This window comes from Portunus trituberculatus, chromosome 28 (assembly GCF_017591435.1).
Source record: "Portunus trituberculatus isolate SZX2019 chromosome 28, ASM1759143v1, whole genome shotgun sequence".
Taxonomy (NCBI): Eukaryota; Metazoa; Arthropoda; class Malacostraca; order Decapoda; family Portunidae; genus Portunus; species Portunus trituberculatus.
Window position 1 is genome coordinate 9821976 of NC_059282.1, and position 23080 is coordinate 9845055.

At 45.3% G+C, this 23080-nt stretch overlaps 3 protein-coding genes across 7 annotated transcripts in view; 1 reads left to right on the forward strand and 2 right to left on the reverse strand.

The window, feature by feature from the left end:
• The window catches only part of LOC123510273 (protein split ends-like), a 78948-nt gene extending 71784 nt beyond the window's left edge, over positions 1-7164 (forward strand). The window contains 4 exon segments of the mRNA XM_045265259.1: positions 384-2126; positions 2274-2414; positions 2605-3983; positions 4746-7164. Of these exon segments, the coding sequence (XP_045121194.1) occupies positions 384-2126; positions 2274-2414; positions 2605-3656 (2936 nt within the window). The 3' untranslated portion in view covers positions 3657-3983; positions 4746-7164.
• On the reverse strand, positions 4223-14549 carry LOC123510353 (KN motif and ankyrin repeat domain-containing protein 2-like). The gene is made up of 7 exons (XM_045265429.1): positions 14538-14549; positions 13581-13710; positions 12590-12692; positions 7379-7481; positions 6248-6421; positions 4743-4911; positions 4223-4541 (listed from the first exon to the last, which is right to left on the reverse strand). The coding sequence occupies exons 1-6, from the start codon at positions 14547-14549 to the stop codon at positions 4765-4767; spliced, it is 669 nt and encodes a 222-aa protein (XP_045121364.1). The 3' UTR covers positions 4223-4541; positions 4743-4764.
• An 856-nt stretch (positions 14550-15405) lies between these two features.
• The window catches only part of LOC123510274, a 32665-nt gene continuing 24990 nt past the window's right edge, over positions 15406-23080 (reverse strand). For all 5 annotated transcript variants that reach the window (XM_045265261.1, XM_045265264.1, XM_045265263.1 and 2 more), the window contains 8 exons: positions 22012-22286; positions 21365-21568; positions 20845-20968; positions 20490-20600; positions 19836-20048; positions 19524-19724; positions 19201-19313; positions 15406-18279 (listed from right to left, as the gene is read on the reverse strand). In XM_045265261.1, the coding sequence (XP_045121196.1) occupies positions 18117-18279; positions 19201-19313; positions 19524-19724; positions 19836-20048; positions 20490-20600; positions 20845-20968; positions 21365-21568; positions 22012-22286 (1404 nt within the window). In that variant the 3' untranslated portion in view covers positions 15406-18116. The remainder of the gene's footprint in view (positions 18280-19200; positions 19314-19523; positions 19725-19835; positions 20049-20489; positions 20601-20844; positions 20969-21364; positions 21569-22011; positions 22287-23080) is intronic.

Genomic DNA, 23080 nt, shown 5'->3' on the forward strand with positions numbered 1-23080 from the left:
GAATGTTGGGTTGCAGGTTAGACATTAGGTAATGAATGCAGTGTGTCACATGGGTTTTCCAGCCACTGCTTGAGGTTATCCTTCATTTGAAATGCTGTGCATATGCACATGTGCCTTTTTTGTGTATAAGATTTGTAAGTTGAAGGATATTCTACTTTGCTTATAGAGAGAGGAGTTTCATTTTTTTTTTTTATCATTTATTTATTTATTTTTTTTTATTTGAAGGTTTGCTAAGGAATATCTTATTGTTTCTGGATAGAAAAAAGTCTGAAATACATTTGTACCATTTGATAACAGTACTACCATGTGTCGGCATGACAGCTTGTTCAAGCCTCTCCCATGATCTTATATGGCGATTTTTGTATGTTTCACTGTACTTCCAGGCCAGTACCACCGCCCACTGAACAGAAAGCAGCGAATGCGCAAGGCCCTGCTGGCTCTCAAGGCTGCACCATCTCGTCCAGCAGCACCGTCGCCCGAAATCCCTCCTCCACCACCATTAAAACCCTTCAAACCTGTAAAGTCTCTGAAATCTCCAAGACTTCTGGACTCCACGCCGTCTCACAGTACCATCCCGGCTCCTGCCAGCCGTAGCCAGTTGCTTATGGTGTCACCAGCTCCCACAGTGCCAGCCAAGCCACCAGTGCCAGCTAAGCTCGGTGAAATGGCAGGCATTCTGGTGATTAACTCGGTGAAGAGGCGGCGGCTGCTGGTGCTGAGAAACAAGCGGCTGCAGCCCAGCAACTTGAGGCTGCTGCAGGATGTGGGTCTGGCCATTGCCAAGAAGGCATCCAAGAACTCCACCCTGGACCGCATGGGTGTCCATGGCCCCATCCTGGACCCAGGATACTTCGGCATTAAGGGAGCCCCGCGACCCAGCCAGAGCCACAGGAAGCCAGGCCAAGCCAGCCAAGTGAGCCAGGGTGAACCAAACCATGCCAGCCAGACTCAGCCAGGCCAGACAGGCCAGATGATTGTTCCTGCTGCTGATGCTGCTGCTATTCCATCTCATCATCCTCATCAGGTGCAAAGCTTAAAGAAGGCTACTGCCCCAAAAACACAACCTCGCATTTACTTTCCAGATGGGCATGTTCTTGTAGTGCAACAGCAGCAGCAGCAGCAGCAACATCAACAACAGCAGCATCAGCATCAACAGCAGCAGCAGCAGCATCAGCATCAGCATCAACAACAGCAGCAGCAGCAACCATCACAAGGGTACCTCTACCCGGGGCAGGTTCCTGACCCCAGAAGGAGTAGCAGGGCAATGGTGCCTGCAGCTGTCATAGGTGCACAAGGGAGCCCTGGCCCCCACCCTGCCCCACACATCTTGCTTCAATCTACCAGCCATCCTCACAAAGCCAAGTTAGTGATGATGGACCAGCAGGGCCACATGAGGGAGGCCCTGGTTAATCCTGTCCCCCACGGATACTATCCACCCCCAGGGCCAGTCCCAGGTTCCAGCTCTCATCCTGAAGGGTGGTCAGGTCGGCCACAGGTGAGCCGAGACCCCCTTGCTCCTCCCCTCATGTTCATGGGCCCCTCAGGGATGGGAGTAGTCGCCAGGGAACTCGCTCAGCCCCAACAGGTGCAGTCTGGTGCTACCCGGCCCCCGGCATCCCGTGCCATGCCACCTCCCCTGTCTTTCATGGGACAGTCTGGGGAAACAGCCTCCTGGGCTGGGGCACAACATAGCCAGCAGCCAGTGGGCATGTCATGGCCCCACCTGGTGGGCCATTCCTCCAGAACATACCCAGTCATCAACCACACCAAGCATGTCATTGCCAACAAAGCCCCACCCAGTTACTTTGGCCCCCCACCACACTACACCCCAAAGTCCTCCTACAGCATCCAGAGGCATTTGTTCCAGGGACAGCCACACCCCAACACCCCCACCTCTGTTGCCCCAAGACCCAACCCTGACAGCCGCCACCACACCCTGGACTGGCCTGCCACCGCTGTGCCACAGGCCACCTCACACTCCCAGCAACAACACCACAGGGTCACTGCTGGCACCAAGGTGCACCGCCCATCTCATACTGATGCAGTGCAGGTGTCTTCAGAGCACCACAGCAGACCACGGCAGCCAGCAGTGGTGCACAGAGACACCAGCCGCCACCAGGCAGCAGGTGAGTGGTGGCAGCAGCAGCAGCAGGTGCTCTTTGCTGTACTGTCATGTTAATATCTTTATCGTGCTTCTCATCTATATATTTTTTTATGGTTTTGAGAGTGGTGGGCAGCCTCTCATCCGTGCAATAACTGACTTCCTCTTGTAGATCCTGGAGTGACGGCTCCCTCCAGTGCAGGACCAGTGACAGCATCTAGTGCCACCTCTACCTCCATTACCACCACCACCACCACCAATACGCCCAGCACATCCACAGACAGTGTTGAGAAGCACCAGTGTCACCAGAAGTGTGAGTTAGAAGGCTTGTTTTTACCAGCATCTTTTGTTTTTACTAGGTGGTGGCATATTTAGATACGAGTTGCATTTCATTCCATAAGCACCAGTGAAGGAGAGAGTCAAGTTCCTGTTGAGTGAATGAAGGTCCATGGGAGACACTTTTGCAGGTGTTGGGCAATACAGGTGTGTGTTGTGTGTTGCAGGGCTGCCAGAGGTGATGGCAGTGGTGGAGGCGCTACTGCTCCAGCTGGTGGATGCCGGGCTGCCCACTAGGCAGTCCTTCATCACCCACACCTTGAAGCAGCTTCTGTACGCCCGCTGCACCGCCAGGCCCACCTCGGCCTTCTGCTGCACGGCACAGGAGAAGCGGTGGTATGTAGAGTTCTACAACGCCCACTGCCAGCGCCTGCAGACCATGGAGGAGGTGAGGCAGCCCATCTGCGGCCTGAGCCAGGAGGCAGTGCGGGCGTGGCTGGGCAGGCTCAAGATGGATATGATCAAGTTCTACGGTGTGCCACCGCAGCGCATTTACTACTTGCACGAGTTTAACTTCTTCCTAGACCAGCAGACACGGGAGGTGAAGTACCATCGCATGTTTCCCGGCTTGCCTGTCATGAGGCCTGGCAGCAAGGACACAGTGTCGGTGCTGTTCACCTTGGGCGCCGATGGCCAGGTGGGGCCTGGCATGATCATCTTCCCCCGGATGGTTATCCCAGAGCGTCTGTTTGAGTCGCTGCGGCGTGTAGTGGGGGGTGGAGAGTGGGTGCTGGGCTCCTCTGCCAACGGCTGGCTCACCAGGGACTGCGTGCTGGAGTTTGTCAGTGACGTTTTCGTGCCATGGCTCAGGAGACGTGCTGTGCACTTCCCAGCAGCGCTGTTCTCCAGTGAGTACATCTCTGGGGTGTCTGTGGTGCCCGTGGCGGACCGCTTCGTGGCTCAGGGTGTGCAGCTCATCTCTGTGCCGCGGGAGATCACCAACGTGCTGAGTCCCGCGGAGTGGACCATGGGGTACCACCTGCGTTGGCACTGGGGCCGTGTGGTCAAGGAGTGGAGTGACACCAATAACAACAAACCACTGCTGGAAGAAAACTTTGCGCCATTCATCATCAGCTTCCTGAGCGGCCGTGCTGTTCCCAGGAAGGTGATGGAAAAATTTGCTAAGTTTGGAATCTGTCCCTTCAATGCACAAGCCATGTTCCATTTCCTCCTCAGGTACCACTCCTTAGGCAGCAAGGCCATCAAGGAGGGGGAGTGATACCTGCAGAAAGAGATGTGAGGGACTGGCTGGTGCTATGTGGTGCCTCACTCGTGACAAGAACTACGCAGAGATGACAAGAACAGCCTCTTCCACCTTCATCTACTCCTCATGTTCTGCCCTCACTAAAGACAACCAACCCTTCTCCACTTTACCCCCACAAGAGTTTCTGCTGCAGCTGACCACCCATAACAAGAAACCGTGTTCTTCATCCTCACCAAAGAAACTCAAGACAAACATAGGCAGAATAGGAAGATCAATCCACCTACCATTTGTTCCTGTAACTTGATTCTCTTCACCTGAACAGTCTCGTCAGATTCCTGCTTTGTAAGTATGCCATCCTGCTGATGGTGGTGGTGGTGGTAGTCATAGTGAGTACCCTCACTTTGCACACTTTCACTTGTAGTGGGTGAGGTACAGCACTCTTACCTTGTGTACTCATGTGCACGCTTCCTGTTTATATACGGCACTCTTACCTTTGTGTACATATCTGCACTGTTCCTGTTTACTTGATTTTCTGCTATTCTTATTAGTTGAGGTAATATATTGTATTTACTGGTCTGGTGTCATATAAATATTGCTTTAATTCATTACATATTGTAGTTATGATGACATTCATGTTCATAGATTTTACAGCACTGACAATAACTCATTGGTCAAAGTTTATGACATTTCAAACCGTCCCACGAATAGCTGCAGCCTTATGTTTGTAAACACAGACACTTGCCACCACGTGGGTAGAAATAACCCAGAAACCAAGGCCTTGAGAGCCCTCAATACACACAGCTTATAACCATGGCATGTGCGTGTCACGGGGAGCGCGCTCGGTTCCTGCCGCGTGAACTCAGCAGTGACACGCACGTGTCACAAAACACACATCCGGTACTGAAAGGGTTAATAGAAACATTTGCTGAGGCCAAAATATTCCCATTTGAAAGGATAAATTTTTACCATTTGAGAAGATAACAATTTGTTACCTTTTTACAAGGATGATATCCCAAGTACCAGATTTTACTCTTAATAGTCTGCTTTGAGCTACTAATACTGAACTGAGGTCTAATAAATTAACTTTCTTTCACCACCTACCAGTCCCTCCACTCATTGTCCCTCACATGGCTGGCCTTGATGTTGAGGTCACCAAGCTGGAAGAGGTACTGCACCACACTGGGTCTGGGATCTGAGCCAGGGAGAGCAGCGGCATGGACACCACGTCAAAGTTGCTGTGGGAGATGGCGTAGTGCACGGCGGTGTTGCCCTGCGGATGGTGACACGTTAGATGTGATTGTGATAGGAGAGGGTGTTGTCATTCTAAGCAGTGTGTTGGAAGAGATGCCAATTGTTACTAGCTGTGGTTTGATGGAGAAGGATGTGTTAGATCTTTCATAATGGTGGTGAGGATAGAAGAATTGGGAGGGGATGGAGGGACAGTCTGTTTGATGTTTCTTTGCTGGCTGGTGACATGAGGAATTAGTTTTGTGGTGTAATGAGAAAATAGATTGTGATATTCCTTGTTTTCACTATTAGCTCTACTGAAGATGGTGTGCTATTGATGGAGGACATTCTTTGATTTGTGTTACTGAGATGTTATACAAGTTAATTGTGATATACCTTAAAGGAGGTTTTCATTAAATCTATTATAATTATTAGGATGAGGCATTGAGTAGATTGTGATATAAGATTGGTTGAATTAAATGAACAAAGACTTGTCATGATAGTGATTAGGTAAGTGAAGTGGGAGACTTGTCATGATAAGTGATTAGGTAAGTGAAGTGAGAGCTAAGTCAGCCTCTGTAATGACTCTGTGATGGAGATGTAATCATTTAAAGCCACTAATACTCAAGTGTTTGGGTGTAACAGACACACTAGCAAGGCAGCTGTAAGGTTATGTTTGAGAAAATTCAATTATTAGTCTTGTCTCTACAAAAATCCTGGAGGGAAGCGTGTAGTTTTAGTGTCCATGGTGTGTGTCTGTGCATTGTATGGGCCACCCTGGATGAGACTGGCAGTGTAGTACAGTGTAGTTTGGTAGACTGGATGCAGCCAGCTACATAAATATTGAGCACAACAATTAATGTGAATGGTGTCCAGTGAGGTGTATCAAAGACGGAAGAGTCAATTACTTTCCTCTGGTGCTCAGCAATACAGCGTCAGTATGCTGTGAAGTAAGACACTACTTACAGAGAAAAAGCGGTTATTTTCTTTGGTGCTTGGTAAAAGGTAAAAGATAGTGAGGTGTTGTGTTGAAGGACATTTAGTTTGATGATGATGAGGCATTAGGTTAAGTAAAATGTGATGGAATTGAAAGGTTTTTTATTTTAAGGAAATATTTTGTTATAGAATTGAAAGGTTTTCATTTAAAGGAAGTTTTCATTAAGTGAAAGGAAATATTTTGTTATAGAATTGAAAGGTTTTAATTTAAAGGAAGTTTTCATGAAGTCAATTATAATAGTGTTACATGAATACAGTGTGATGTTACAAGTGGTGAATTAATGAACATAAATGTCATACCTACAATATGTAATGAACTCAAGTAATATTTATAAAACTTATCAAAAGACATTGAAGACTTCTGAGTGCATTACATTACTAACCAAAACAGTGAAAGAGGGACTGCAACGTTCCACTACTGACCACCACCACCACCACAGCCTATGTACGTTGACATTGGCCAGGTTCACCACTTTCTGCAGGAGGTTCTTGGAGTAGTCCTCGAAGGCTTCCATGTCATCCTCCACTGTATGCGGGTCAGTGTCCTGGCTGGGGACCTGAAGTGCCCAGGGACATTAAAACATTGTTCGTCGTTTGTTTATACCGGCTACTACTAAATAACTTTGTGCTCTAATCTTGGCTGTCTTGGTTCTGTTATCACCTCTCTAAAAGTGCCAATTGGTCACTTAAAAATGTTGTATACTGTTTTTTTCACGATTTTTTTTACTATTTACTCCAGCACATCAGGTTTTTTTTATAGGTGTAATTTTCTACTTAATGATTTCAGCTATTATGGTTGTGTATTATCATCATCATCATCATCCCTGCTCTTAGGCAGTGATATGTTGTGTACCTCTTCTCATTAATTTATACCGTACAAATTTATCCATCAGAATTTTCATGTATAATTTTTAGTTTTTACCTCGGATATTTATTCATCATCCTCTCCTGTGAAGTCTAATACCGTTTCTTTAAATTAAAGAACAACAGCAGTTCTTTCACTATATGAAAAGAAAGTCCTGCTCTTTGTATATTTTACATACACAAGAGAAGCATTAAGGGAACAATTTTAGAGCCAACAAAGAATTGCCTAAGCTATCACAATTTGCTGCTTGAGAGGGTAACTCTTTCAGGCACCAACAATTCCATAAAAATAGACTTAAAAGGATCTGATACATAAATATAAGTATTCATAAATACTAGAACAAATGTGCTATTATTTCCTACCAATATTGTACTTTTCAGTAAGAGTAATGTACATACAGATGGTGTGTACAAAAATAAAGGTGCGTTACATGTACTTTGTGCTTTTACTGTCATGCTTTTATCATCATTCACTAATTTGCTTTTACCTTCATTAGAGCGAGAAGACAAAGACTGACACAGAAATAATGGGTTGATAGAATTTAAACTAACTGAGAAGGGACTCGACACATTTCCTATCAATGCCAAACCACCTGTACCATCAAGATGTGTTTGGTTACTCTAAACACCACAACAATGTCCCTCCCTACCTTGAGCCATTCTCGCTGGATAATGTTGAGTGCGTTAGTGAGCTGTTGGCTGGACCGCACAGGTTTGCTAATGGAGTTGTTGAGCACCCAGGATGGCACGGTTCTGGGTAGGAAGAGAAGAAATGAGTCATTTGGTGTCCTTCACAAGTGCATGATAATCCACCATTTCACCAAGAAGGGCCAAATGTTATATCATTCAGCAAAACTTAACTGAGGAAGGAGTTAATGTTATCCTTGTCTAAGCTAATTCACTTCAGTAGCAATGATTTGGGGTTTCCCTCACTATAGACCCACTTCTTTTTCCCTTCTGCCATCAATTAATTTACATAATTTGTTTCATTTTCATATATTTCACTAACATTTAACTTTGGATTGTCATATATAAACTATCAAAATTCCAGACACCTTAACTAACCTGATATAATCCTGGAAAACATGTAAATCAATTAAAAAAATTTTTTTTATCTTTGGTGCAGCAATAAGGTCACAAGGCCACAAACAACGATCCAAACTGACGCCTCTATCAACGCAGGTTAATGTGTAGCTCCTGCTCACCTAGTAGCAAGTAGGTACGGAATGTAACTCGAGGGGTTGTGGCCTCACTTTCCTAGTGTATGGAGTGTGTTGTGGTCTCGGTCCTATCCGAAGATCGGTCTACAAACCCTGAGCTCACTCTGTACTGGGGAAAGCTGGCTGAGTGACCACCAGCCGACTGTGGTGAATTACACACACAATGATAATAATATTGCTGCTGCTGGTATATTATTACACTAACTACACTCCTTCACACACTTCTATTCCTCATTTCTTCCTCCTATCACCACACTTCATGTATTTCAGGTTGGAAGCAGCAGGATGTGCCCAGCAAACACTGAGAAGTGAAGGAAAAGTTGACGAGGTGACACGGGGAGGGCGGGGTCTGAGTCCGGGTCATGGTGGGCGCCGTAAGGTCTGAACGGGAGTATACATAACCATTGTCTTATTTAACACAGTAATAGGCTATTCATCTACTTTGGTGGTTGATTTTGGCTTTGCTTCATTGTCTAAAACTGGAAACACAGGGGGAGTGCAAGCAAACATTGGTGGACTGACCTGGGGGAAGGCAGGACTGAGGTGCCACTGTGGCCCAATATTTACGTACGTAATTCATTTTAAAAATCGCCACAAAAAAAAGGCATTCAGACTGAAATTAACTACATTTTAAGACGCGATAAATATTTTAACTAATAACTAAAATATAATATCCTTACTGGGTGGTTTGTTTACATAGCGCTGTCCAATGAGCGGTCTGTGTGTCAGAATAAGGGCGCCAAAACACATCATAATCTCGAAATGGAAAGCACAGCCGAACCACATCATATTATATTTTATGAATACGAAAAATATTTGCTTTTCAGCCAAATAAAGAAAATGCAGAATCCTTGTCGTATAAAGATTTTTGTTTTCTATTTTGATACCGTTAATTTTTGAAAATTTTGAAAATACGCACAGTTAGACTAAACTTTATGGAATATTATTACTTGGGTGATGTTTTTCATATTTTTCAAGTCTTATATGACGCACCAAAACAATCCTAAGCGTACAAATTAAAAATAAGTTTTAATTATAGAATGCCTCTGCAGCAGCTACCATGGCGGTAGAGGCTGTCTCTTCTGCCTCAGAGGCTGTGGGAAGAAATGCGACACATATAACACCGTCTTTTATTGCTATAAATACTAATATTTTCGTCATATTGCCTTATTCCAGCATTCTACAAGGGATAACAGACTTACCACATTGTTTTTGATGTTCTGTGACGTCGCATAAGCTGTCAAAATAGCATTTACATCCCCCACACTGAAAATATAGTGGTGAAGCGGCGGACGTCTGCGGTTTGTTGATAAACAATAGTTGCCAGACACCGCCAAGCATTCACCTCCGAGGAGCGCAAGGTCCGCTTCAAGGCGAGCCGTATGCTGGTCCTCCCCGATTCGGGGGAAGTATGCCATACTGTACGCCATACGGTCCCCCCTAGTAGTGGTGGTGGAATATATTATTAGTTCAGAAACAACAGTCTCGCAATTAGAGGTGACGGATGGAGGTAAGTATATTTGATGCTACTTTGCCTTGTTTTATGTATATTGGAATTACATTTTAATTAACATTTTAGTATTTAGTACTAATAATTTTTATCTTACTATGTAGACATAAGGTAAATAATTACAAGAGGTCCTTTGTTTGTCAAACATGGCCATTTTCAGGAATTGCATAATTTGGTCTATATTGATAACCTTTACCAAGTAAACCAAAACAAACTTAATGTAAACTAACCAAACCTAAGCTAATCTAACATAACTTAAAGCTAATCTAACTGCTTTGGCACAGTGTTGATTTTCAAAAGCATCAGTACGAGTTAATAATAGCCGAGTGCATGGAAAAATTGTAAAAAATCATAGACGTGAAATAGTGAGCATATTACCACAACATGCTGTCGTGTCATGCACTAAGTACTGACAGGGACTGATAGTAAACATTAACCAGATATCATTCCAAAATAAAACTTGTATGATGTACATACTTCTTGCTAGTAGATAACAAGCTGGAGAAGTACCATGTATTTATTTCATCATGAATGATGTATCTTGTATTGGCTCCTTTGTCTTTTCTCAGCAGCATATTTCACTGCTGGATAACTTATGGATTCTAATCACTTATTTTTGGTGTTGCCGTATATTTTATCTTGTTCTTTCTTTCCACAGCGACCTCCTTTACTTGTCCACCAAAGAAGAGGAACCAGGACGTGCCCAGCCACACCACCTCGCCGCTCAGTGTTCTACCTCAGCCACAGGCACAGGGATGGGCCTCTCACCAATTCCAGCCTCACTCAAACCTCTCACAAAAATATTTAACAAATGGGACAGCATCTCACTTACTCCACCCTGCATCCCCCACCCTCCAGAGCACCTCCCACCAGCTGTTCCTTACTAGCGAGTCACCACATGCAGTGAGGAGTGAGGGCCGCAAGTCACATCTGCATCAGAAGTGGTATGAGCCTGCAGCTTCCTCCTCATCAGCCACATGGTTCCTCCTACACTAATCCCATCCCCAACATTCCCACCAAGCAGCACCCAGGTAAATGGAAGCCAGGATACCACACATCAGGCTCAAGTGCATTCTCCCTTGGCAGCGACCAGCCCCACAGTGACTGCACAGCCCTCCAAGGACCATGTTGGTGTGCAGAGACCTCCACCTCTCATTCCCCTGCCAAGAGTGGAAGCCTCAGCTATCAGTCACTCAAGAAACACCTCCCAGGATACTCAGGCCTCCAGGTGGCTTCCGTACTCTCTTGAGCCTCGAGATGCTTCACTGCAAGGCCAACTGGACCCCAGAGCTGCCAGCCAGCCACCAGGGGGACAAAGGACAGTCTTTGCAGTAAGGACAAAGACTGATTCTACCCACAATCCCATGCTTCACATTCCTGCTCTGCCAGCCAACCAGCCAGACCTGAAGCCTCACCCACCAGCCGCAGCCCAGATGCCAGCCCACCAGCCTCCCTCACCCTCTAGAGTGGTGGCCAGGACAAGTGTGGTTCCCTCCAACACAGTGTGGATTGTAGATGGCCAAAAGTCATCGGAGTTGCCTTTTGCATCTGCTTCCTCCAGCAGACCAGCATTGCAGCACTATGTATCAGCTCTGCCATCCAGCACAGTGCCCTCCCCTCATCACACCTCACCCAGCTCAAGACAAGAAGTTCCTCAAGATCTCTCCATCAGTTCACCCTCAGTCATCACCTCTGCTGTGAGGTCGAGAGTCATCAACACCACCAACGCCTCGCTACCTGTGTCATCCTCTCATCTCTCTAATCCTCACAGCTGGTGTTCCTCTCATTCCCGTGTCGTCTGAAGCAAACACCTCGGCACCCAACACTGTCACCACCATCACCAGAACCACCATCGTGTCCACAGTATCAATCAAAGCCAGTGAGCAGCAGCAGCAGCAAGACAGTGTTGTTTCATATGAGACCAAGAACAGCAAGGCTGTCAAGTCTAGGAAATTGCAGGAATCTGATGAGGCTGTTCAGGCAAAGAGAATCAAGTTACAGGAAGGAGTGGAAGGTGGATTAAAGCTAAGTGATGTCAGCCACTCCACTCATTCAGACGGCATCCCTTCTACCACAGCCTCCACCACAACCACCTCTGAGTCTTCCCCCAGCAAGCTGAACAAAGTCAACTATGTGGCTGTCATATCCATTACTCCCTCCACCACTACCACTGTTACAACCACGGTCTCATCCACCACCACCACCTCTACCACTTCCACTATGCCTGCCACACATACCACTATATCTGCATCCATCTCGGATCCACTCCTGGTCACCTCAGAGTTCAAGAGCCACAGGAAGGACTCAACCAGTGATAAGACATTGAGTATGGCACAGAAATCAGAAATTTACTCCAGCACATCAGGTTTTTTTATAGGTGTAATTTTCTACTTAATGATTTCAGCTATTATGGTTGTGTATTATCATCATCATCATCATCCCTGCTCTTAGGCAGTGATATGTTGTGTACCTCTTCTCATTAATTTATACCGTACAAATTTATCCATCAGAATTTTCATGTATAATTTTTAGTTTTTACCTCGGATATTTATTCATCATCCTCTCCTGTGAAGTCTAATACCATTTCTTTAAATTAAAGAACAACAGCAGTTCTTTCACTATATGAAAAGAAAGTCCTGCTCTTTGTATATTCTACATACACAAGAGAAGCATTAAGGGAACAATTTTAGAGCCAACAAAGAATTGCCTAAGCTATCACAATTTGCTGCTTGAGAGGGTAACTCTTTCAGGCACCAACAATTCCATAAAAATAGACTTAAAAGGATCTGATACATAAATATAAGTATTCATAAATACTAGAACAAATGTGCTATTATTTCCTACCAATATTGTACTTTTCAGTAAGAGTAATGTACATACAGATGGTGTGTACAAAAATAAAGGTGCGTTACATGTACTTTGTGCTTTTACTGTCATGCTTTTATCATCATTCACTAATTTGCTTTTATCTTCATTAGAGCGAGAAGACAAAGACTGACACAGAAATAATGGGTTGATAGAATTTAAACTAACTGAGAAGGGACTCGACACATTTCCTATCAATGCCAAACCACCTGTACCATCAAGATGTGTTTGGTTACTCTAAACACCACAACAATGTCCCTCCCTACCTTGAGCCATTCTCGCTGGATAATGTTGAGTGCGTTAGTGAGCTGTTGGCTGGACCGCACAGGTTTGCTAATGGAGTTGTTGAGCACCCAGGATGGCACGGTTCTGGGTAGGAAGAGAAGAAATGAGTCATTTGGTGTCCACAAGTGCATGATAATCCACCATTTCACCAAGAAAGGCCAAATATTATATAATTCAGCAAAACTTAACTGAGGAAGGAGTTAATGTTATCCTTGTCTAAGCTAATTCACTTCAGTAGCAATGATTTGGGGTTTCCCTCACTATAGACCCACTTCTTTTTCCCTTCTGCCATCAATTAATTTACATAATTTGTTTCATTTTCATATATTTCACTAACATTTAACTTTGGATTGTCATATATAAACTATCAAAATTCCAGACACCTTAACTAACCTGATATAATCCTGGAAAACATTGTAAATCAATTAAAAAAAATTTTTTTTATCTTTGGTGCAGCAATAAGGTCACAAGGCCACAAACAACGATCCATACTGACGCCTCTATCAACGCAGGTTAATGTGTAGCTCCTGGTCACCTAGTAGCAGCTAAAGCTGCGCCTGGATCCGCCCTGGTTTAACTACCGTTCCTGCAAAGGCAGCCATCAAGAACACCCAGGCCAGCCTGGCTAACCACCCTGAGGTTCCACCCTCCATGGTGCCGCAGTACTCAGGCCTCACCAGGCCCAGGACACTGAAGACTGAGCCCAACCTTCACGCACACGCAAATCGCCCGCGCCGCACAAGACCCCAGTGGCCCTCTAGGCTGGTGGGCAGCAGCAGAACCACTCCCCGCATCTGGTCCAGCAGCAGCTTCTTATCTTTCAACACCTTCACCTTAACTGCAGCACTGACAGACACGAGTCACTCTTCACCCACCTACCCACCAACCCACTCCGCCGCCATGGTAGATATATAGACAGACAAAGAGACAAACCAACCAACCAACACAAACACACACACATACGTCACACACCTGCAGCGCGGGGATCTGCTTCACCTCCTCCTCTAGCTCCTTCAGGCGCGCCAAGCTGGTGGCCATCTGGTTCCGGATCGACTGTAGGAAGGACAGCCACGTCAGGAGGCTGGGCCAGGCCATGCCTCCACTACGCACTGCTTATGTGGCGGCGGCGGCGGTGGTGGAAGCGGCGGCCAGGGAGGGACGCAAAGGGAATCCTGAGCACTTCAATGAAGCCTTGAGCAGACATGAAGCATGGCGCGGTAACTACAAATGCTTTCCTTGGTCACTCCCTTATATCGAGCAGTAACCAAAACTGTGACGCTGCCACCACGCCACACCACACCACTCCATCTCACACCACCTGGAGACACTACATGGCACACAAAACCAACAATAATAACTCATCATTGAACGGTTTAATCTTAGCGCGTGGTTCAAGGCAGCACGTGAGGGCGGCGCCGCAGCAGCAGTGAGAGGAGGGATAACAAGGGAGGAACGCTGTTACGGGGCACTCAAGGAGCAGTTACGGGATGCAAAAAGTAGTACTGTAGTTACGTGTAGTGCAAAATGAGTACGTGAGAAGTTACTACACAAGCAACGTGGCTCAGAAAGATGTGAAAAGGAAGGAGGCATAAACAGGAATGAGTGATCAACCCTAAGACACCGCTAGGGACAACATTAAAGTGTCTGGCTCGAAAAATAACACCTGAAGGACTCGATTAGGCGGCGGGGCTAACAATTAAGGCGTCGATGATGAAATTAAATGGTAAGATTCAAAGTTTATTAGTCAAAGCCATAGATTACGGAACCAGAGATTAATTTAATGGATCAGGGACAATAATATTAATGTTCGGGGTTCAAAGTTAAGAGACAGTAGTGCAGTTATCTCTTTTTATTACCGTTTCTTCGTCTGTTCTCTCTCTCTCTCTCTCTCTAGTTTATCGAAGTGTTTGTCTGTAAAGGCCCCTATACACTGTCAATCATGATTGTACAATATTCATGATTGCGCAAGCATATCCTGTGTGAGTGGGCGTGATTGAGTGTTTGTGCAGATGATTGAGGAATTTCCGACACGGTTTGATTTTGTAAGCTCAAGCATAGTACAGTAGTTGCACCATCATGAGTTATATAGTCAGTGGCGATGATTGCGCCAACAGCTGTCTTTCCTTGTTAACCATGGCGAGCACACTGGACACTCAGGAATTTTGGAGGGAGTTCATCCAAGTATACAGAGATTTTCCTGCTTTGTGGAACGTAAAAAGTGACGAGTACAAGAACAGAAGCTTAAAAAGTGAATGCTACGTGAAATTAATTGACAAAATCAGAGAAATTGACCCAAATGCCACTCGTGCCACAGTAACCAAGAAAATAAATAGTTCCTGTAGGAGGTTTTCATGTGTGAATTTATTTCTTTTTTTAAGCCACTCTTTCATCCACACCTTTCTTTTCTTCATCGTCTAAAGCCAGCAGAATGGCTATACATGCAGCCGCTTTACTCTTCACTCCACAAACTGCAACAGGTAAGTAATGATTGTTCAATCTTACTCATAGTGTGTGGCCCAAACACTGTTTGCACAATCTCGATGACTGTGCAACCATGATTGACAGTGTATAGGGGCCTTAAGGTTAACGTTGGGATAAGCTCTTGTTTTTCTCTATTTTGTCTTCTATCAGTACCATGTCTGTTCATATGCCTCTCTCTCTATGTGTAACTCTACCTTTTTTTTTTTTTTTTTTCGCTAACCCGTTCATTGGTTCAATCTTGCTTCATAACAGACGTGAACCCCAGAGAGAGAGAGAAAGGTTGGAAGGCAGGAGGTGTAGGATAAAACTTGCAAAATCTGAGTAACAACTTTTTTATTAAGCTTGGCACAACCTCAACATTTCACAGCTAAACATCATTATTTCTTCAACAAATGTATCAACTGCCTCCGGAATGCATAATTCGAACAAGCTCACACACTCAGAGAATGTGCAGCACAGAGACAAGAATCCAAGCTTACACCTGCAGTGCTGAGAGAGGAGAAAGGTCCAGCTAGTGTTGTTACTGCTCTCCAGGTATCAGCATATCTGGCACAGTAATAGAGACGGGCTGTGAATTGTTCATTGCACTCACTCACGGACGGACAGCTTGTTGTAAAAAGTATATTTCATTCAGTCATAGATATTGCAGTGTAACAAGAGAGGTTGAAGAGGAAGCATAATAGAGATGGGTGGAGGGAGTCAAAGTAGTAGGTACTGCAGTGATGGGTGATGCAAAAGATTATAAGGAGTGGCACTCCATAACAGGAGCAGCCTAAGGGAAATAGTTTAGTGTAATAGTGTGATGCTGAAGCAACTGGACTAGTCAAGGGAAAGTATGAGGACAGGAAGGAGGACAAGGGCCAGACCTTTCTCCCGACACTGCACGTCACAAACACGTTTCCAGCTATGTATTAGCAAGAGGCTGAAATGGAATGACCATCACAGATGAAGTTAGTCGCAAGCTGCAACATCAATAGTCCTTAAACGTATTATTATTAATGACTGACGGCAATGACAGTGATGATAAATGGCAGTGAAACTCCATTAATACAATATTGGTGAATTAGTTAGGTTGGCACGTCTCACAGGAAAATGAGCCTAGGTGTACTTTAGTGGATTTCAACACGAGATATTTGGGAAAATTACACAAACTCCACATGAATGGTTAGTCTGAAAGATATTTAGCAATAGTAGTGGTATTAAAAGTAACTAAAGATATTTGGAGTGTAGTTCCAGTATGAAGTGTTACAGCAGAACTGGTGCCAGAATAAATGTTAATATACAGTCTTTAAGGGACAATCCAGCCTTTAGCATCACAAACAGTCACTGTCATTGGTGCCTTTCTGACGGACATTTCAACCGGTACCTCACATTTGTCTCAATGCATAAAGTTTTGTCTAGAACATTTCAAACCTTATTAAATAATTGTTTCTAATTGAATTTTCAGATTTAAATACATAAAAGATATTTCTGGTTATTTTCTTATCTTTGGCAGATATTACACACACACACACACACACACACACACTCATCAGAGACTGCAACAGATCAAACACACACACACTCAAAACTTTAAACATTGTAACGTTTAACAATTCAATAGCAAGTATGAAATGGCATGCTGCATACAACCTTAACACAGCATTTCCAAGGCACTTCTTTGAATATATTTAGACACTAATTTAAATACTAACAGCACAGAAATTGCTCGTCTGGCTTCAAAACATCTAAGTGACTCCATTTTTGTATGATTTAAATGGATAAAAGAAAAGTTTGCCTATCCAATTTTTGTGACGGTTCAGAGTTATAGCTTTGTGACCATTTAATTAATTTGTGTTCACTATTACTACTCTTCTTTGTCTTCAGCCTTAGTCTATTTCTACATGGGATCACTGTGTCTTGCTAGCACCTTCCACCTTTCCTGTCCTGTATGTCCTTATCACTCCAGAAACACATGACAGGGAGTAGGAAAGACTAACAGGAAACAAACTCATCCATACTTAAAGCACTGTGGTATCTCCCTCCTTCCCTGTTCATAAGTAGCATGCCATTGTCACACGTCACACCACACGAGAGTTCCCGTCACACCACCACACCTCAGGACAGTAGCACCTGCATAATGACACACTCTGAGAGTTTAGAGTCTAAACCTTCCTCCTACAACCTGAAGGTGTGATTTGGTCCCCACAAGGAACCTTTGATGCACACTTTTGTCATCACACACTCACATGCACTCATGCACACACACACACACACACACACACACACACACACACACACACACACACACACACACACACACACACACACACACACACACACACACACACACACACACACTAACAAATGCACCACAGGGTTAAATAACAAATACAGTCTTGTCTTGCCCTATCCACTTATTAAATGCACTAAACTAATACATCCTCCTGAACATCTTTTGAAAATGCCTCGGTGAAATGCATTGCGTTACACATATATAATGAAATATATTAATTCATTGTTATTCATGTTAAATACTAATATGTTTTGTCATAAATACACCAGCAGACAGACACACCGGTCAGCCTTGTCATGTGTAAGCCTCACACACACAGACACACACACACACTGCAGGGACATCACAGTGGTTTTCTATTAATACAGTTTTGCTATGAGAAAATCCTTGCTATGTACATTACTGTAGTAACTCATACCAGACTATTAAGAGCAAAATCTGTTACTTGGGATATTGTCCTTGTAAAAAGATACAAGTCTTCTTTTCAAATGGGAATATTTTGGCCTGAGTAAATGTTATTCTATTAACAAGGATTTTCTTCTATTAGCACCACCACACACAAAGGTTTTAAGTAATTGGTGTATCTAATAACTTAAGGGTTTGTAACTTAGCCTGGTGACGTCCTTGGTAGTGTGGCGTGGCGTGGCATTGGAAGTGCATTGATGAGTGACTTGTGGACTTGTGGACTTGTGGACTGGTGAGGTGAATGTGTGAAAGGTGGTGTGTGAGCCACAACCCACCCATCTTTGTGTCTATAGGATAAGGTTGGAGAGGGAGGCTGAGGACTTTCTGGACCGGCCTGGGGAAGCCGGGTTTGAGGACTTCCTGGAGCGGCCGGGGGAGGACGGGGCGGAGGAGCGGGGTGGGGGGGTGACGGAGGAGCGGAAGGCGTTTGGTGTGCGAGACCTCTTGATCCTGGAGAAGGGAAGACGCCATCACACCCGTTGTTTGACACTTGTTAGTCCGGCGGTGAGGGAGGGACCCAGCCTGCCCACCCTGTCCAACCTACCCACCCTGATCCCTTGTACTGTCTGTCACCTCTTGTGAGACCAACACTGCTCATCCCTGCCTGTGTTAGCTAAGGCATTGTGGTGCTGGGGTGTTTGACAAGGCTACCTCAACTCAGAAAACTTTTATTCTTCTCCAATCAGGTATAAAGAGCTTGAAATGTAATTTGAGAAGTCTTTACTGAGGGAACTGCTACTGTGAATTACTCAGAAGGAAGTTAGAACTGTACTTTGCAAGGCACTGAGGTGGGAGATACACAAGTCTGGCTGTCTTTACACTATTGATGTGTGTATCTTCTATTTGCACCAAGTAAGTAAAATTTGTACAAAAACATGATTTAGTTACTGTAAAATATATACTTGTTAGATCTTTGCAATGTTAGTTCTTAAGACACATTCATCACAGAAGAGAGGAATTTGTTAAATTTTATACTGTAACATTAAATATTTGCACTATGAAAGAATTAACACACACACACACACACACACACACACACACACACACACACACACACACACACACACACACACACACACACACACACACACACACACACACACACACACACACACACACACACACACACATTGGTACCATCACAAGAGACACGTGTTAAAGTTTTATCATCATCATAGAAGAGAACATGTTGATAAGTCACATAGGAAGCACTCGATGTGACCTGATGAGTCAGATTAGTGGCAGTCACTCAGGTGGACAGGACAATACAACACCACCAACAACACCAACATGACACAGGAAGCCACTGCTGAGATTCTTGGCACCAGCAGCAGCAGGGAGGGGGAGAGAGGAGGCGGCTCACTCACTCACCTTACTGAGGAGTACGGGGAGGAGCCGCGGGACAGGTTGAGGTGCTTGTAGAGCAACACCCCAACGTCCCTGTGGCCGGCCTCCACTGCAATGGTGAGGGCCGTGCTGCCGTCCTGGGGAGGGAAGGAACAGGTGTTAAGCCAACCTGGGAAAAGGTAACTTAATTCACTATTACTGTAAGAAGGTAAACTTTTCTAAAACATGGTTTAATCCTCTTCTCTCCTCTGAATAGATCAAACCAGAACACTCCCCACAACCAAACCACAGCACCCTTGAGCCACCGGCAAGTCTTGGCCCACACCCCAGCAGCCAGCCAGCCTTACATTGTCCATCAGCGTTGGGTCTGTGTCGGGCTGGGCCAGAAGGAACTTGACGATGGCCAGGTGTCCGTGCTCGGCAGCACACATGAGGGCTGTAGAACCGTCGTCATCCTGGATGTTGATCTCTGCCCCGGCTGCCACCAGCATCTGCACCATGTCCAGGCGGCCATGGGACACTGCCAGCATCAGTGCCGTCTGTCCGTGCTGGAATGGGATGCAGGGAGAAATTAGAGCAGTGTGGACCACCACCTACCATCAACCATCTTCCTCAAGCAGCACTTGTCTTCCTTCCTTCACCACCTACCAGTCCCTCACCTGGCTGGCCTTGATGTTGAGGTCACCAAGCTGGAAGAGGCGCTGCACCACACTGGCATGGGTCTGGGATCTGATCTGAGCCAGGGAGACCAGCATGGTGGCCGTGTACCCTGCCTTGTTCTGTTGGTTCACATTGCACACCTTGGAGTCGAGCAGCACGGACACCACGTCAAAGTTACCGTGGGAGACGGCGTAGTGCATGGCGGTGTTGCCCTGTGGAGGGTAACATTGTACTGTGATGAAGGACATTTAATTTGAGTTAGTGATAAATGATGAGGCATTAGGTAAGTGAAATGTGATGGAACCGAAAGGTTTTGATTTAAAGAAATATTTTGTTTTACAATTGAAAGGCTTTCATTAAGCCAATTACAATAAAGTATTAGATGATGACACCTTGAATACATTGTGATATTAAATAGGTGAAATTCATTAACATAAATGTCATAACTACACCATGTAATGAATTAAAGCAATATTTCTAAAACTTATCAGAAAGACATCAGAAGACAAGTAACTACAGTATCACCACAACTAATAATAAGAGCAGTGCAGATAAAACTAAGTAAACAGTACATTACTAATGAAAACATTAAAAGAGGTAGTGCAACGTTCCACTACTGACTACCATCACCACCACTGGGACAGCCTACGTACATTGACATCGGCCAGGTTCACCACTTTCTGCAGGAGGTTCTTGGAGTAGTCCTCGAAGGCGTCCATGTAATCCTCCACTGCATGCGGGTCAGCGTCCTTCTGGCTGGAGACCTGAAGTGCCCAGGGACATTAAAACATTGTATGCTGTTTGTTGTCTGTTTATACCAGCTACTACTAAATAACTTCCTGCTCTAGATAAAGGCTGACACAGAAGTAAAGGGTCCAAGCTTCATAAAATTAAACTAAACTGAGAAAAGATTTGACACACATTTTCTATCGATGCCAAACCACCTGTACTGTCAAGATAAGTTAGGTTTCTCTATAGACACCACAACAATGTCTGCAACTCCCTCACCTTGAGCCATTCCCGCTGGACAATGTTGAGTGCATTGGTGAGCTGCTGGCCAGACCGCACAGGCTTGCCAATGGAGTCGTTGAGCACCTTCAGGGCCGCCTTCATCTCCCGAGATGGCACGGCTCTGGGGAGGACGAGGGGAGGAGTCAAGTGGAGTACTTCACAAGTGCATGATAATCCACTATTTCACCATGGAAGGCCAAAGATTACTTGTATTATTCAGCAAAACCTAGCTCAGAAAGGAGTGAATTTAAGGTCATCCTTAGATTCACTGGAGCAGCAATGATTTGGGGTTTCCTTCACTACAGACTCACTTCTCCTTTCTGCCATCAATCAACTTGCTTTATTTTCACATAATTCACTAACATCTAACTGGTTTGGTGTTTGATGCAACTTTTTCACTTCTCCCTTCTGGTATCAATCAGTCTGCATCTTCTTCAAAGAGGCTGAAGCTAACAGACCTAAACCTGGCTTGATACAACAAAGACTAATACTTCATTTGGTAATGGCATGGACTCACTTCTTCCTGCTGGCCTCACTAGCGGCGGTGAAGATGGAGGAGTCACTGCGGTAGGTGGAGCCGCCACCAAGCTGAGAGAGGAGGGACGCTCCATCAACGACAGACCCGCCCTCGTCCTCACTCTCGCTCTCATTGCTGGAGGACTCGCTCGCCTCGCTGCCCTTGCCCTGGATCACCGCCGCCGCCACTGCCTCACTCTCACTCCTGTAGATGGTGATGCATGGTTCAGACTACTTACAGATGCAGTGAACTTATGATGTATCTTGGGTCTCCATGCGCATGGGTTCGAATCTTGTCCATGGTCCGAGTGTAGGTTAGGTTTCTTGACTCGAGGTAATGATTTCCTAGCGGGTGAGCTTTGAGATAGGAGGTACCCCAAAAAGTGTCCCCTTTTGGCCATAAATTCCTGTGAAAAGCCCACATGGTATAAGAAAAAAACAAAAAAACAATGCTGCCAACACAACAACTGGCGACGTGGTGGCCTGGGTCCCTAGCAGCGAGCACCTCAGAGGAAGGACAACCTTTAGGCACTGACAACACACAACTTAACTGATACACAAGTGGCTCTGGTGAGGAATGTCTGTCAATGCATCACCACAAATAAAGCTGAAGCAGAAATGTCAGCACTCCTCTCGGCCAACACTCACGTCTTCCTGCTGGTGTTGTCCTCCTTGGTGTCTGTCTTTTGCTTGTGTGTCTTGGTGGCAGCAGTGGTAGTGGATGTGATAGTGGTGGTGGTGTCTGTGGTGAGGGACTTCTTGGTGCTTTCTGTGATGGTGGTGAGAGTGGAGCCTTGGGTGGAAGTCCCAACTGATGCTGCATGTTTCTGTGCTGTTGGTTTGTGGTCCTCAAAGCCCAGGTTAACGATGCCTTCTGAGGACTTGGTGTAAGTGTCTTGGCGGGTGTATACAGCTCGCTTACCCTGCGGAGAAAGATAATACTGTTACCAGTGCCCTGAAACCTGCACACACACACACACAGAGAGAGAGAGAGAGAGCATAAAATCTTAGTTATTTGTACAGTTTTAAGAATATCAAACACTGCCAGGCTTGAAGTGTTGCTGCTTTCATGAGTGGTTTCACTAGCAACACCCAAAAATCTTATTTTGGATTTTTAAAGGATATTTTTGTTTCACATCAAACATCACAAAATATGGCCTCAAAATGCCTGAAGTTATAGTGATTTCATGTTGTATGTACTACTCAAACATTCTGATCCCATTTTTCATCAGTTACAAACAGGACCTGAAAAATGCAGCAAGAGAGGTTAGCTTACTCTCTCGTCCTCCTTTTTCTCCTCCTCCTCCTCCTGCTCTTCATCATGCCCCCAGCCAGGGATCAACATCTCCCTCACCACCACCTGCACATCCCTCAGGTCAGGTGTCTCAGGTTCCTGAGTGACTTGGCAGGACTGCAGCAGCAGCAGGTCCTCTGGGGTGCACCCTTCAATGGGGTCGAAGGGGTTCTCAAAGATGGTCATGGAGCCGAGGCGATGAATGTGCCGGGTCTGACTGAGGGTCAGGTCATTAGCTGCCTCCACCTTAGCTCTAATACCTGACCCATTGACCTTAGCTGACCCAAGGAGCGAGTCATGTGTCTTTGGTTCATTTGATCCATTGAGTCTCACTTCACACTGCAGTTCTTCTTTACTTGGGCTGCATCCCATGGCAAGCACCTCCTACCCTGCCACTACTGTGCTCTGCCTGTGTGCCTGCGT